The 17,340-nt window shown below is 35.8% G+C and overlaps 2 protein-coding genes across 4 annotated transcripts; one reads left to right on the top strand and one right to left on the bottom strand.

The window, feature by feature from the left end:
* Window positions 1-308: 308 nt before the first annotated feature.
* On the bottom strand, window positions 309-10,847 carry LOC142534191 (protein REDUCED WALL ACETYLATION 1-like). Of its 3 annotated transcripts, XM_075641132.1 has the most exons (17): window positions 10,747-10,847; window positions 10,444-10,617; window positions 4,776-4,867; window positions 4,456-4,593; window positions 4,314-4,370; window positions 4,168-4,240; window positions 3,095-3,253; window positions 2,741-2,890; window positions 2,354-2,609; window positions 2,155-2,270; window positions 1,993-2,079; window positions 1,823-1,911; window positions 1,545-1,607; window positions 1,377-1,433; window positions 1,062-1,158; window positions 800-958; window positions 309-623 (listed from the first exon to the last, which is right to left on the bottom strand). In XM_075641132.1, exons 2-16 carry the CDS (start codon window positions 10,477-10,479, stop codon window positions 800-802), a joined length of 1,629 nt encoding a protein of 542 aa, XP_075497247.1. In that variant the 5' UTR covers window positions 10,480-10,617; window positions 10,747-10,847; the 3' UTR covers window positions 309-623. The 3 variants fall into 3 exon arrangements, with proteins under 3 accessions (XP_075497247.1, XP_075497241.1, XP_075497251.1); XM_075641126.1 differs by having other exon boundaries at window positions 10,444-10,833; XM_075641136.1 differs by having other exon boundaries at window positions 309-569; window positions 10,444-10,833.
* A 2,011-nt stretch (window positions 10,848-12,858) lies between these two features.
* On the top strand, window positions 12,859-17,205 carry LOC142534176 (coatomer subunit zeta-1-like). Its single transcript, XM_075641112.1, has 6 exons — window positions 12,859-12,989; window positions 13,981-14,140; window positions 14,891-15,038; window positions 15,426-15,503; window positions 16,730-16,814; window positions 16,893-17,205. The coding sequence occupies exons 1-6, from the start codon at window positions 12,987-12,989 to the stop codon at window positions 16,950-16,952; spliced, it is 534 nt and encodes a 177-aa protein (XP_075497227.1). The 5' UTR covers window positions 12,859-12,986; the 3' UTR covers window positions 16,953-17,205.
* Window positions 17,206-17,340: the final 135 nt, after the last annotated feature.

Genomic DNA, 17,340 nt, shown 5'->3' with positions numbered 1-17,340 from the left:
TATTAAAAAAAGTCTATTGAAAATTTGAATACCTATAAACTTTTATACATTTTTTTAAAATCTAAAAAAATCATTAAAAGTCAATAAATCTCTTACATTGAATACACCCTCCATATTTCCAAAAATAATGGCTTATTAGCTTTTTAAAAAGCAACTTTTGCATCCAAACATTAAAAATTGCGAAAGAAAGAGCATTCGATTTGTCGGCCCCAAAGCAGCATGCTTAATTATTGGTCTCTATTATTCAACAGGAGATCTTATTTCATTTTCCAAATAATTAGAAGTTATATGATTGAGTCATAAGAAATAATAAAAAAATTAATTTGCAATGAATTAAGAATATAAAATTCATCGTTGTCGTTACACAAACCTTAATCACAAACTATTCGGGTCTACGGTTTGAACCTTCATGAATGAGAGGAAAGAAATAAATGAATGTAACAGTGGATACAGATTCTTTACAAATGTTGCCCTTTTTCACCCCTCTCCTTGAAGTAGCAAACCAAAACTGGATCATAAATTCCCACAAGATTGACGGAAACGTTGATCTCGACGAGACGACTCTCTTTCTGTCCAAGAATGTTACATTTTGACATCCACAAATAAATTTTCTATCCAGAGGCCTATGCATGGAAAAGGAGAGTATAATGCGAGTTAAATTAACAAAAAAAAAAAATTACACCAATTGTTCATCGATTGACAAATGTAGAAGGGTCACTGAAGAATAACTAATCTGAACTTTTATAGTTGGTTATAAACAGTTTGCTATAATTTACCAGAGAATGAAAAGAGAACTTACTCATCGAAGAGGGATGAGAAGAAGAATGACGGATGCACAATATAAACACACGGATATGATAGCTGCGGCAATAAAATTGTGAAACAGTCTCTGATTGTCTCTTGTGGGTACGAAGGCTGATTTTAGCGTGTTGGTCAGTTCAAAAATCCGATATGATATCTGCAGCAGCAAACGAATCGATGTTTAAATTTTAAAAGGCGAGAAATATTTAACCACGACATTACTTCAAAAATTGAAATCCAGCCAAGAAAAATTCACTCACCAAGATATATATAGCAGTTGTAAGCATGAAGTTAAGTAATGGATAATCTGGAATAAAACAGAGCAGCCATTTGGGCTGTCCATTAGGCATATTTGATCTGCAAGCGTGTTAAAAGGAAACCAGTGAACCTCATAATTCAGAGTTATTAAGATTTAATGGCACTTTTGTGTAGGAGGAAAGGATCACACAGACTAAAAGTTACACAATATAAACAAAAAGTGATTCACTAATTCACTTTTGATGAAAGATCAAACGACACATTTCTTTAAAAATTGACCAAGAAACATTAACAAGGAAAGAATTTGTCCCACGCACCTCAGCCATATGTGGAACTGAGATATGTAAGTTTCCAATGTTACTTTGCCGAGCCACCTGGCAACAAAAGTAATGTTTATAATAAAAAAGGAAATTATATAGCCCCAAATGACGTTGTGAAGGGTTTGATTATGAGATTTAAAAAAGGAAAAATAAATAAAAACTTACGCAAAGAGGGTCAAAGAAAAATTCCGAAGCTGCTGACTGAAATTCCGCAAACAAATGTAGACGCTGGAAACAAGAAGCAAAAAAGAAGAGACCTTAGAAGAAAACAGTCACAGGTCAGCACTTGCCACATGCAAAGTGCTATTACTTGAGATATATAGTTTCTTTTTCAGTATCAAGGATAATCTCATTCGCAATAGAAATAAACCGCAACACTAATATTATGATAAATTCATATAAAAAAACAATACATTTATATGAAAAATGAAACCGGTACACACGTTATGGGTATCCATGATGTGTAAGGATGGAGCCTATTGTACGAAATTTTGTCCAACTTGTAGATGCATTCAAACCATAAATAGCCAACCTAAAAGTCAGATGATACAAAAAAATCAAATAACAATCCAGCGAAAAATAAATACAAAATCTGAACAAATCAAACGCTTACAATCAAGGCAGCTGTAACAATAAATGCCTTGATTGTGAATCTCCGTTTTGTCTCAGTCTCCTCCAGTTTCTCCATCCACTTTTCAACCTGTAAGAGAGATAATTTAAGACTTAAAGGTCACGAGAAGAGATGACACTGCAAAACTCAATACCTATGCATTACATTTGGGTGAAGGTGTGCATAGATCATTCCAACTATCCATATATAACGATCAAGGCCAGATCTGAAATGCCACTCATGAAGTTTTGGAAGATCCGGTTTTGCAGGGTCATTATATCCTGCCACCGAGATTATAAAGAAATCAACTATTTAGATAGAAATAAACAAATTCAGTATGATAAAGTCATGGATGTCCGCGCACCTAACAAGAACGTGAAAGGACTCCACAAAAGGTCAAAAACCCCTGGAATTTCCCATACCAAGATAACCACAACAAAACACATAAATAATTTCAGAGCCATCACCAATCTTATCTCATTATAGTTGTGACCGATACCAAGGGCTCCATACACCAAAAGAGTAAAGAGGGTATGCATTGGGCAGATATAATAAAGTGAATAGTCGTTGTTAAGAACTATACAACAAAATGCCACAAAAAAGTTTAGCCTCCACATCATCTGCATAGAGAACAAAATCCAACTCAAATACACATCAAAATATAAAACCTCTGAAAAGAGAAGTCCCGACATGCTTCAGGATTAAGAAATAACAAGAAGAAAGATGAAGATAACATAAATTATAATGTCACCTGAGCAAATCGAGCAAGACTAAAATCTTTTCTGATATAGTAATACGAGAAGTTTCCAAAACCAGTCATCCATACATATGCAGCAATAAAGATACGGATAGCATTGTAGATCTCCGTTGCAGCAAAGTAATGATACATCAAAAACAGGACCTATAGGAGACATGAGAAGAGGCAAACGAGTCAGAAACTACACAGACAAAGAAGAGAGTGTGACACATCTATATCAATATGCAGATAAGACATCCAGTGTCTTCTGATGAAAGATAGGAAAATAAGAGACTAATAATATAAAGAATCTGAGTTTTCAACCCCTGGAAAGAACATCAGATAGAAAATGGTCAATAAACTGCTTGCCTGCATCCATCCTTTCCACTCTTCAGTCTGATGGCGATTAAGATAAAGTACTGATTTCCCAGAAAATGCAGACTTGTCACGATGTTTCTTGAGAGAAGTCATTGTTGAAGCTATAATAAGAAGAACATACAGAAAAAGGAATAGATCGCGACTGTAGCTCTGTCCAACAACAAAAAGAAACAAATCAAGTAGTGATGTACCGATCAACAAAATCTTTAGAAGGGAAATATAAACATAATGGGTGAATCAAAGAGATACATGCCCAGTTTAAATATCAGACCTCTACAATCTGTTAGGGCTAATTATGGACTTAATGATGAAACTTGAAAAATAGCAGCGATTGTTGAGGTGATATGTATATGACCACAGATGTCATACGTCAAAATGGTTTATTAATTGAACAAAATAAATCAAAACAAATGGGCTCTAAATGATATTGAGCAGTATAACGAAATGCAGCAGCAAAAATAAAAGCTTGAGGACTTCAATAAACGCCTTTCCATGATCATACAGTGTATTTTATAGTTAACATATAAAAGGTAAAGGAGTACCAACTAGGGCTGTAACCGAGCTGACCTGCTCACGAGCATCTGGATCAACTAATGGCTTGAGCTTGGTTTTGATCAAATGAGTCAAGTTCGAGCAGCTCAAGTACTCTTTCGAGTCAAGATCAAGGTTTGATATCTCAGGGTTGAGTACTCAAGCTCAAGAAATCAATTTTCCAATTTTCTAAGAACATTGATTGAACCACCATGTACCCTAAATTTGATAATAAATTACATACTCGAATATTTAAGTTCTAAAATTATAAATTTTTTTTAAACCCCTAGTGCCAACACGTATGCGTAAATTTGTAAATTGTTTAAATTTACTGGCAACTAAAAGCAAGAAGGATACAACTTTTCATATCATGCTTCACTACAAATAATGCCATATCAAATGCTGATTGTCAAATATAAGATATATTACTAGTTGTCTTTTTGGTACCTATAGGCTTAAAAATATAATTTACAGTATCGACTCATCAAAGCAACTTGAATTCTGAGAGCCCAAACAATCGAAGAAAAAAGCACCTTCGTTGAATCCGCAAAAATGCTTGTGCGATCACATATGTAGAAATAGAACAAAATTCCACCTAATTCAGCCCTGCATAATATTAAAAGATAAGGGCAAATGAAAGAACTAAATACAAGTAAACCAATAGTTACAAACAACTCACATTGCCCTCAGAAGGAGTCGATTTTCAACTAAAAATGAGCTATCCATTGTAAAAAATCTGGATAAAGAAGAGTTTTCATTAATTTGATGGACAAAACCCAATCAAAGACACCATTAACATGTCCAGTCCAACAAGGACAGACCTGATTAAGTTTGATTTAATGGATGAACTGGAGGAATTTGTGGATGCTGATTTTGTGAGACCGCCTTCCAACAGCACAGCACGATCATCATCTTTGATTGATTCACTTTCTAATCCAACCAGGTTACTATCTGAATGACTGTTTCAGAAAAAGCAATCATATCATAAGTAGATATTGAGAACAAGATACTGAATTTTGTTCTCCTCTTGTAATTTCTGTAAAACATAAGAGCTTTTGGTAAGTATAACCTTAATGTCCCAATTTTTCCATCTTATAATATTAAAATTTTAAATATCTCGAAAAGCGGAAAACTTGCTTACACTTTTGAAGGGGTTGATAACTTTGTATGCTCTAACCACTCCGCGTAAATCCACCCGATAATGATTGGAACAACTCCAAGAAAAAATGACACCTGGGACACAACTAGGACAAGTTCAATGCGTATGCAGTTTAGCTTAAAGAAACAGTAACACATAATATTCAGCATCAACTAGCAAGAACAAGTAAACCGATCAATATATATATCATTAAAGTGAAAGTTTAACAAGTTTAATGGCCATAACTCTTTCCCCCCATAAGATTGAATCCACGACCAATCGAGTTTATTACTTTCCGATAGTTTTTCCACCATAAGTAATGATGCCATTTCCACTAGATCTAATTTGTTTAATCTTCTTAGCCAATGATATGTTCAACATCGATCAAGTCAGCATATCTCCCATCAACAACATTGGTGAATTTACCACATATTAAGAATGGACATGGCAAAAAAGCAGGACAAAATCGAATATTTTATATAACACAATCTAGAAGAATGAAATTGGACAATCAGATACACTAAAAACGAGATACGATTTGACAACCCAATTACTGTCCAACTAGTCCAGCCGCGATAAAGTAAAGGAAGCAATTCAAATAATCTCAAATCAAAGCAACCGTCCATACTATTGTCATAATATGAATACAAGAAAACAAGAAAACTCTCATTCACGCACATAACAGCTTTACGACTCAGGTAGTAGAAATTCAAAACAAAAGCGCTCGATAATTTCAGCTTAGCTTAAGATAGTTAGGAAATGAAGAAGATAACAGTAAAGAGAAAACGTGTTTATGGGGAAGAAGATGAATTCACTATATTCCCAAAAGAATCAGTACAAACGTATTTATATACAATTGGAAAGAATAAAAATAAAATGAATAAAAGTGGAATAAGTTCCCAATTTGTTATAACGCCATAACAGAAAACATCTCTCCTATCTTCCAGAAGTATCCCAAGATTGAGATCCTCTATGATCAAGTGCAGGACATCACTTGACTTCCCCCCGCAAGCTCAGCAGGGGATTTAAATCAATGCAGAGCTTGTGTCGTAACCGATGAAAGGCAACCGAGGATAATGGTTTAGTTAGAATGTCTGCTGTTTGATCAACCGAGGGCACATGTTGAACATTTAGCCTTTTAGATAGAACCTTCTCGCGTACAAAATATAGATCAAGTTCAATGTGCTTGGATTTGGAGTGAAGCACAGGATTGGCACTGAGAGATATAGTACTAAGATTATCACACCATAAGATTGGAGATTTGTGCAGAGGAATGTGCAATTCAGTGAGCAGAGACTTGAGCCATATTAATTCAGAGGTGGCATTTGCTAGGCTGCGATATTCAGCCTATGTACTGGAACGGGATACAACGGGCTGTTTCTTAGAACACCAAGTAATAGGAGAGCGTCCTAAAAACCAGCAGAAGCCCGAGGTAGAGCGACGATCGTCTGGATCATTGGCCCAATCTGCATCACAGTAACCTGAGAGAGATAGGTGTGAAGAAGCAGTAAGCTGGAGTCCGAAGTTGATCGTGCCATTTAAGTAACGGAGAATTCGCTTGACGGCCTTCCAATGCAGATGAAGAGGAGCTTGCATGAATTGGCACACTTTATTCACACTATAAGCAATATCTGGGCGTGTAATGGTCAAATATTGGAGAGCACCCACGGTACTCCTATAAAGTGTGACATTGTCAAAGATATCCCCTTCTCGAGAAGATAGTTTGAGACCAGATACCATTGGAGTTGGAAGAGGTTTGGCATTATCCATTTTGGTTCGAGTAAGGAGATCATGGATGTACTTACTTTGGGACATAACCATGATGTCCTTTGTTGGCCGAGAGACCTCAATGCCCAAAAAATAGGAAAGCTCACCCAAGTGCTTTAAGGAGAATTTGGCATGCAGCCGAGAAATAAGATCCTGAATTTGCAGATTATCGCTTCCTGTTATAATAATGTCATCGACGTAGACAAGCACATAAATTATGTAAGATGATGTATATCGAATAAACAAAGATGCATCTGCCTTGGATTGAACAAAACCAGAGATCTGAAGGACGTTTTTGAGTTTATCAAACCAAGCACGTGGTGCTTGTTTGAGGCCATATATGGCTTTATTGAGACGGCACACAAGCGGTAATCCAGATTGAAGACGCTCAAACCCAGGAGGCTGCTGCATAAAAATTGTTTCTTGAAGATGTCCATTAAGGAAGGCATTGTTGACATCTAATTGTTGTAAAGACCATCGCTTAGATAGGGCAATAGTAAGAACAATCCGAATCGTTGTTGGCTTAATGACAGGGCTAAATGTTTCAGTATAGTCAAGCCCAGCTGTTTGAGAGTAGCCTTTAGCTACAAGGCGGGCTTTATATCGAGCCACAGAACCATCAGCAATAGTTTTGACTTTAAAGACCCATTTACAGCCAATAATTGAAGCATCAGTGGGGGCAGGAACCAAAGACCATGTCTGATTTTGAATCAGGGCATCATACTCAGATTTCATGGCATGACGCCATGCAGGGTGAGAGAATGCTTCATGCAGAGACCGAGGTTCATGAATATTGAGAAGTTGAGTAGCATAAACCTTAGGCTTATAAATGCCATCTTTGGACCGAGTAAGCATTGGATGGACATTCACAGGAGATGGTTCAGATGGTTGAGGGATAACAGAAGGAGAGGAAGGAGGATCAAAAGAGGTAGGAGCAGTAGTGTCAGTAGTTGCCGAGGGTGCGAGAAGGTGTGGTGAAATTTCTGCAGAGGGTGGAGAAATGGAGGGCAAATTAGCTTGTGGAATGGAAGGGAGAAAAAGAGAAGGGGAGGAGTGGCCAGTAGGAAAAGAGGGGGCTGATGAAGGGGATGTGAAAGGGAATGAAAGTTCATTAAACTTGACATGCCTGGAGACATAAATACGACCATCAGTACTTAGACACTTATATCCCTTATGATGAGGACTATATCCCAAAAAAGTGCAAGGTTGGGATCGGAACTCAAGTTTATGGGAGTTGTATGGTCTAAGATATGGAAAGCAACGACACCCGAATACTCGGAGAAATGAATAATCAGGAGTAGTCTTGGTTAGACTGGTAAGGGGGACTGCCCCATGTGTTGCTGCGGTGGGAAGTCTATTTATGAGATAGATAGCCGTGGCAAAGGCATCATCCCAAAAACGGAGAGGCATGTGAGCATGAGCAAGAAGGGATAGACCCATATCAACAATGTGTCGGTGTTTTCTCTCAACGACTCCATTTTGTTCGGAGGTATGGGAGCAAGTACGACGATGTACAATGCCGAAGTGTTGAAAGAAAGAAACAAGAGGTCGAAATTCCCCTCCCCAATCAGTTTGTATGGCTTTAATTTTAGTGTCAAATTGAAGTTCAACTTGAGTTTTGAATTGAAGAAAAATACGAAACACCTCAGGTTTAGTCTTGAGAAAGAAAATCCACGTAAATCTACTATAGGCATCAACAAAACTAATATAGTAGCGATACCCATTGGTGGATGTGGTGTGAGCCGGGCCCCATACATCGGAGTAAATCATTTGTAGCGGTTTAATATAGTTTGTAGTAGAGGAGTGAAACTGTAAACGATGACTTTTGCCAAGTTCACATGAGGAGCAGAAATTGAAATTTTCATTCCTTGAGAGAGGGACATTACAGTAGTGTAAGATTGTCTTTACAGTAGCTAAATTTGGGTGTCCTAATCTATTGTGCCAGTGATTAAGCGTGTGAGGCGTTGATGTGGGAGGACCCTGGGGCACTTGATTGGAAGAGAGATGAACTGAAGAAGGCTGATCTACGAAGCAAGCTGGTGTAGGAGATGAGAGAGGGACAGATTTTCCAAGAGAGAATCGATAGAGTCCCTCACGCAACATGCCTTTGAGGAGTAGTTTCCCTGTTGTGCGATCCTTCACAGCACAAAAAGTAGGGTGAAATTCAAAGAAAACACTATTGTCTGTAGCAAATTTGCTAACACTGATTAAATTTTTGGTGATAAGAGGAACTCGAAGGAGTCTATTGAGATGAAGAACACGAGATGATAAAGACGAAAAGAAACGAGAATTTCCAATGTGGGTGATAGGCAAACCTGTTCCATCTCCCATGTGAATTTTACCTCCACCGCTGTACTCAGATCCAAAAGATAGATTGGAGATGTCATTTGTGACATGATGTGAAGCACCAGAATCTGGAAACCACCATTCATCAGGGACAACCTCAGATTGTGTCATGGCCGCAGCAGCTGTAGGATTTTGATGGAGGAACGGACGAGCAGGTTGAGCTGCAGCAGCTGTAGGATTTTGATTGAACACAGGCTGATGTTGCTTGTGAGAAGGGACAAATTCCTTGTCAAATCTGTAGTAGCATTTCTCAGCTACATGACCAATGTTGCCACATATTTGACATGTAGGACGATTGTTGGTGTTTCCGGACCAACTCTTTCTGCCACCGCGATGAGATAGTCCATAACCACGACCTCTTCGATTGAACTGTCCCTGTGAGTGAGAGTAGTTGTGATTCTTTGATTGAGATGCAGTGGTGTAGTTGACTGTGGGTGGTGTTCCTTCAGCATTAATTGTGTAGGACTCAATGCGGCCTTCATGTGAGAGTAGTAGAGCTCCCACTTCGGAAGATGACATCGCTTCAATACGGGATATCACATGTACCACAACCGAATCATATTCCATCCCTACTCCTCCAAGGATGTAGAGTATCTGGTCGTCTTCAGAAATTAAATGGCCACAAGATGCTAAAGTATCCACAATACTCTTCATCTTGCTAAGGTAATCCTTCATGCTGAGATTACCCTTCTTCAAAGTCTGCAATTGAAGCTTGTATTGCATTATACGAGCTTTGGATCGAGTAGCAAAGAGAGAGGAGATCCTTTTCCAGATATGAGCTGATGTGTGGCAGCCAACCATTTGACCTTGAACTCCTTCAGTCATGGAGGCTAACAGGAAGGAGAAGAGAAGTGGATCTTGTCTGTGCCATGAGACATATGCCGGATTCAGACCTTCCAAAGGATCGTCACCGAGAATGATTTTAGGTGGAGCGGAAGACGAGTCATCAATGAAAGACTCAAGACCCAGACCACGAATGCCAGCCAGAATTTGAAGATTCCAGAGCAAAAAATTCTCATCACTGAGCTTGACGGAATTGATCTGATTTGCTGAGTTTATCGTTAAAGGGTTGGTGGAAGGATTAGAGAACACGGCAGAACTTGACCCAAGGTTTGAAGAGGCTTCCGCCATGTGGCTCTGATACCAAGTTAGGAAATGAAGAATGTAACAGTAAAGAGAAAACGTGTTTACGGGGAAGAAGATGAATTCACTATATTCCCAAAAGAATCAGTACAAACGTATTTATATACAATTGGAAAGAATAAAAATAAAATGAATAAAAGTGGAATAAGTTCCCAATTTATTATAAAGCCATAACAGAAAACATCTCTCTATCTTCCAAAAGTATCCCAAGATTGAGATCCTCTATGATCAAGTGCAGGACATCACTTGACTAAGATCAACACAGGACTTGCATTGACAAATCAGATAAACATCAACAAAACGTTGCGTAACTCAAAGTCACAGTCCCCACACCGCCGATGCCAGAACACTTAATCGAACGTAATACCCGAAAGACAACAAACCGTGAAAAAAATTATGCACTTCAGAACCGAACCTGTCCAGGAGTCAGAGGTCCGGAATCCACAACCATTTCTGCACCAAACCCAGAAAATATCCAAAACCCAATCAATTGATGGATCCAATCTACACGACAATCCTCATCAATTGAACGGCTGCGCAACACTGAAGTGCAGAGCACGGAATACTCGCACACTGTATAATATAATAACTTGTACAGAAAAAGGGAATATATAAGAAAGAATCGGCGATGAAATGGAGAAGGAAAGCATAGATCTTAAACAATGGAATCCGTGAGCCGACGAGATGTTGCCGTCTGCTTCGAGAATTGATAATGTACTTAGGTTCAGATATCTCTGTCCTGCCTCGTTCAGACCAACCGTCTGGGTAGTTGCCGCTTGGTTCGTGTTTCTTTATTTCTCCCAACTATGTACCACTCCCTTGCATATACATCAACATTTAATTAAAATAATGCTTTATGTGAAAAAAATAAATTAAAATAATAGTTTAGTTTTAAATATATTAGTGTTTTTATATAAAATGTAATTGTATTGACATAACGTTTCAAACTTTTACTATAGTTTTGTTTGAGAACCAAAAAAAAAAACAATAAATTCATTTAATCATTATTAGAACATGCTAGAATTGGAAAAAATATGCACATATTTATGGAATCAAACGACATGAATTCTGGATCGATTTGTCAGTTATAATTCCATCGATTTTGTATGTTGCTAAACTGAAAATTTAAACAAAGAATGAAGGTCATCAAATTCGCAAACAACATGAAATTAATTATAACATATCGAGCGTAATTTTAAAAAATTACTTGAAGGAATTATGAAATAAAGTTCAGAGATTATGAATAAAAATGATAATACCATAATATTACAAAGCAAATTTGGAATCTAAGTCACTGCAATTGAAAAGAACATTAAAACAAAAAAATTGAAGACATTGAATTTCAAAACTAAAAAAAAGATGCAAAAAAGACATCATTGTGTTTATTCCAAATTCCTACGACTGGTTTGGCTCATCTTCCAAGATCATTGATCGTGTCTCAACCTCCTCAACGTATGCATAGGGCCGGCCAACTTCACCAACCTACCGAATCAACCTAATGGACATTTAACCCAATGAGCTCATAGCTAATTTGACAAGTTGGCCAATTTTATTATATTTATTATAATAAGTTCAATGTTATTGTTGTAGCCCAATTTAATTTACAAGTGTCCTGTATGTTATAATTCCATCGTTATGTTATATCAAACATATTTCACCCAAAATCAATAGTCTTCGTATTTTGCATATATAATTTCTAAGAACAACTTCTTTTGGGGTTTTTTTTCTCTCTCGATATAATTGTATATCGGTAAGTCATATCATATTTTGGTAATTAAAATAATTTGATACGAGTTCGAACACTACCGATAATTATAACATATTTGGTTTGATTGATACGATTAAAATCGAAATTATATTAAATTACAATTTCACGCTTTTGACAATTACTATTGGTAATATCACTCAGTAAGATTAATGGTATTCTAATTTTGGTGAAATTATGATTACTTTAAATGACTAAAATTGTAAAATTTCTAAGTTTAACTATTTTTGGTTTGGCTAATTAATACCGTTATTAAAATTATAAGTAACATATGATTTTTGTTAACCGCATATTAATGGAGAACTCTAAAGAGTATCCACTTTTAATTTATTGACTATGACTGTTTTTTTTATCCCTACAGTACAATACCATTTGTATGACATTAGTTATAAAAAGAAACATTAGTTACAAAACTTATTTTATATATAAAAATAGTTTAAATTGACCATTATATTCTTATAATAATAGCTTGAGTTAATAAAAACAAATATAAAGTAGTTGATGTACGAGCCCATCGTGTGCTAAGATCGCGGCGTGACATAATGTTAATAGAGACAGAACAGAAACATCGAAAAATAAGTGTCAGGGGAAAATACTACGTTGATGTAAGTCAACTCTTGAATATGTGGGATAAAATGCTAACTACATCTATGCAAGTCATGTCTTAAACTTGTAGAAATCACGTCTAGATTTTCAATGTTAGTGGACCTAAGGTCAAATCCATCTCTAGATTATCGGTGCTAATGAATCAACAATCATACTATGACGAGAACGTCACCTTCTGAAAAAATTACCTCATGTCTCGTATTAATTAGAGAAAGGAATATTTTCCCCACATGAAAATAAGTTTACAATAATTAATATTGCGTGAACGTCCAAATATTATATTAGTGAGAAGTAATATCCTAATTATTTTTAAAGAAGGTCTTAATCTAACAATTATATAATTTAATAATTTGTATTATTATACTGTTTTTATTTTTTTGTAGAAATTAGTTTTTGCCTTCAGAGTTGAGACATATATATATAAAAATTAATTTTAATATAATACGTCAAACTTTGTTCTTTTGAAATGTTGAAAAGATCCTAACAGAATTTATGACAGTGAAGTAAATCAGAGATTTTTGTGCAGCGTGGGACTGTTCTCCCCCTTTCTCTCGATCCGTACTGGGCTCGAAGCTACTCCGTCGGACATGGTATTAACCTTATTTCTCTCCATTTCTCCATCTCCCTCTCTCAATTATTTTCTTATTTTTACGGATTATTGTGATTTCATTGGGAATTACAGAGTTTATTTTATCTATCACGTTGCCCCGTGATAGAATGGATTTGCCGATGCATGTATAGGATAAGACCCATTTTTTTTTTTTAAATTATACGTGTGATAAGATCTGAAATGAAGTGAGGTAACGTGCACATAGGTAGGTAGTATCTCGTTAACCTGCATGCCGTTAATTAAGAACCTAGGTAACATTTTTAGGTTTACACTGTAATCTTCTTTTTGTGCTATTCATGGCCGGTGATCCGTAATTCCTGAACAAGCCGGATCTAAGTTAGATCGTGCTTCACTTATTCTGGTTTTTTTAAGGTAGCAACGTTAATATAGTGGACATAACTGGGGAATCATTTGCTTTGACATCGATTATTTTCACTCTTCACTTAATCGTAAAAACGAAACATTGTGGTTAGGTGAGATGATGAATGTCATGGGTGGATTCCCGCAAGTGTTTTGTTGCTGTTGATCTAAAATGCTAATAACATGATCGAATGCTTTAAAAAGGCGGCTTTTTTGTATTAAAAAATCATTTCTAGTTGAACTTCTCTATGAAGAAAATGATTGTTTGTTTTGAACATAAGTATTGTATTCACGATTATTATTTTCCTAAACAACGGAGGATAAGTAAAGCGAAAGCTAAGTTATTATTTGTACAAGTGCAGAATCTCTGTATAGAAGAATTAGATATGAAAAACAAAGGAAAGAGCTTTTGTGACTTTGAAGTAGGCTCCAGGTTTTATTGGAGAACAAAAATGAGAACTTGAGTTCACCAGAACAGATTTAAGAGTTTTAAGTGATATACAGCAGTTGAATTGAAACTCTCTCGAGCTTCATTCATGACTCAGAACTTACTTTCTTGTATTCTGAAATATGGTCTTGATTTTAATTTTAATTAACTATCTTGCTAGCAGGACCTCTGCCCTTCGATAAAGAACATTCTACTCCTTGATTCAGAGGGGAAACGTGTTGCTGTCAAGTACTATGCAGACGACTTGCCTTCAAATAGTGCGAAGGAAACTTTTGAAAAGACAGTATTTACCAAGACACAGAAGACGAGTGCCCGGACTGAAGGTATTCTGCGATTTCAAAATTGTCAGATTATTGCTTTTGCATGCGCAGCTGCATCTGATTGCTTAATATGCTTTTAGGTACTAATAGTTTTATCAGTTTGTCATGCATCATCCCCTTCTTTGCGTTTTAATATACATTATTAATGACTAGTGAGATAATTACTTTTCAGTTCTAATCTTCCTATGGTTTTTTGTTAAAAGTTTTGCTTGGGGTGCCCCCAACTTGATGATGTGAAGCATAGGTTTTCCATTTCTGACATTGTTTACTACCTTTTGTGGTTTGATCAGTAATTTAATTCACACTGTGCCGGTTACAATGTTGATGTGTTATTGGCTAGTTCGAAATGAGTCTGCAAAGAATGTTTGAAACTTTTTTTATTTTATGTTATTCTGGTATGGTGGTGCTTCTGTGAGGAAGTGGCAAAATGAACAGTTTTATGCCACTTGGAAACCTTAGGTAACTGGGTTAGAATTTTAGTAGTTTATTTTCTCAAAAATTCCTTCTCACACATATAAATCCTTTTTTCCGAAAACAGAATTCGGATTTATATTTTATTGTTTTTGCTTATATTGAGGTTACAACTCCTGTGGATTATATATGCTTGTGCAACTGAATTGGAGATGCGAAATCTTGTTGGTTTGTATCATGAATTTTCTGGTTTTCAAGTTCATTACCTATCCTTTTTAATCTGAGACGGTGGGCCTTATTGAATTAAGCTGGATGGTTACTTGCTTGTTTTTTAACCCACAGCGGAGATAACTATGCTTGAGAACAACATCATAGTGTACAAGTTTGTTCAAGACCTGCACTTTTATGTTACTGGAGGTGAAGATGAAAATGAACTCATTTTATTCTCAGTTCTTCAGGGATTCTTTGATGCTGTAGGTATTCTACTTAGGTACTGATCATAAACTGGTTCTTATTGGTATCTGACGATGGTCACTTCTTTTTATTACTAGCATAAAGGGTACACTGTACACTCGCGTGTATGCATAATACATGCTGTGAATTAAATGACAGTGTTAATTGATATATATAAGATAAATTTGAGTCAATCACTTAACGAGAGAAGGAAATATTTTGATCAAGTCGAAGCTTTTATTTAAAGACAGGTGAGTTTCACAACGTGTAAGGTTAGATGAAAATATTTTTATAAAATTTAAATTTTGTAAGAGAGAAATATCCTTAAATTTAGAGGACGTTGTCAAGAGAACTAAATTTAAATTATGTAAGGTAAAAATGCTTCATAAAGACCATGTTTCATTTTACACGTTATTTCGTTTAGGGGCAATGTCGAGAAGAAGGAGGCACTTGAAAATCTGGATCTCATTCTTTTGTGCATTGATGAAATTGTTGATGGCGGGTAAGAATCTACGTTTTTCCTTTAAGGAGTGTTATTTACACTCCAAAAAGTGTTAATAACACTCCACATTACCTGATTAATTTACCATTTGACAATATTTCTGTGAGATGGGTCCCATCTCACGTGAGAAAGAGATGAATGTTTAAAATAATTTATAAGGGGTTATAATGGGTTCTTATAATAACTTGGACTAGTCAAATTCGTAAAACGAGAACGAATACGAAGTAGTTGTTATAGGGTCCCGTTGTACAGTCGCCACATATGCATGGCGTGACACAATTATATCACATATGGTCACCAGCAAAAACACTGGGAGATAAGTGTTATGCATAACAAAGTGCTACGTGTCACCACCTCTTGAACATGTAGGGTAAACCGTTACATGACGGGAGTCACCTCTTAAACCTATAGGAGCCACATCTATATTCTCGATGCTGGTGGATCGAGGGTTAGGTCGCGACGAGAACGTCGCATTCTGAAGGAGAGATGATTGTGATATCCCACCCCAAATAGGAAAGAAATGAATGTTTAAAATAGTTCGTATAGGGTTAAAAGTGGTCTGCTGTAGAAACTTGAGCTTGTCATTTTCGTAAGACGATGATGAATACAAAGTAAATGCTATCGAGTCTCGTTGTGCAGTCGCACATATGCGGGCATGGACACGAGACGTGACAATTGCCCTTATAATATATTTCTTTAAATAGTAAAATCTTTATTTTCCTTTTTTTTAAGGAAAATCTTTATTTTCGTTAAAAAGCTCAAATACAAAACTTTTGTTTTATATGTCAAGAAGTAAACTTTTTATTCATAAAAATTCAAATTTTTATATTTTTAAAAAAATCGTCACAAAATTTTATTTTAAACAAAAAATATATATATATAATATTGAAAAATATTTTGATTTTAAATTTAATGTTATTTATATTTTATTCCCAAGTTTTGGTTAGGGTTTGTTGAAAACTAACAAAACTGAATTGATTTCTCACTAAAATCGAATTAACCGAACCAAACTAAAACCGGTTATTTTGGTCGGTAACCGGATTAACCGGTTTTTTTTATAAAATTAAAATAAAAACATTTATATATAAAATTATAATTTAAATATTCTATTTTAATCATAAAACATATTATTAGTAAAAAAATAAAAATAATATGTACAATATTAAAAGTAAAAATTATATGTAATAATGTTAGTTATGAGATGGCTTTTCTCTTTCCATGAGCAGAATTATTCTGGAAACGGACGCATCTAGCATTGCAAGCAAAGTTGCAACACACAGTATTGATTCCGGAGCACCTCTTGCTGAGCAAGTAAGTATTATCTAGCACTCTTTGAAAAAGTTGCAGATAATTTCCCTCTAATTTTTGCTGCTTAACTCGTGATCGCAGACAATAAGTCAAGCACTGGCAACTGCTCGCGAACATCTGACTAGATCTCTTTTGAAGTGATGAAATGTGGGATTCATTTTACATAGAATACACTAGACAAATATGAAGGAAATTTATGTTTCATTTTCTCTAAAATGCTGTTAATTAGCTTCAGTTGCCTCAAGAGAAGATTTAATATAATGCAACTGTTTTTGGAACATTTCCCCCCCTTGTTTGGGAGAAGTTGGGATCTTGGGATGACATCTTAACTCCAACTTTTGACTTGTGAATGTTTTTGAACCTGCGGTCATTAAGACAAGTGAATGTTTTTGAACCTGCGGTCAACCTTCCATGTCTGATTTTGAAGAGAGAACGGCATGAAAAAACTTGGAAATGAATCCATTCATGAGCTTATATAGTCACATTACGACTTATGGTGGGAGATTGTGGTGTATCTATATTTATACTA

Source organism: Primulina tabacum, chromosome 2 (genome assembly GCF_025594145.1).
Source record: "Primulina tabacum isolate GXHZ01 chromosome 2, ASM2559414v2, whole genome shotgun sequence".
NCBI classification, from domain to species: Eukaryota; Viridiplantae; Streptophyta; class Magnoliopsida; order Lamiales; family Gesneriaceae; genus Primulina; species Primulina tabacum.
This window is presented reverse-complemented; position numbering and strand designations above follow the sequence as displayed.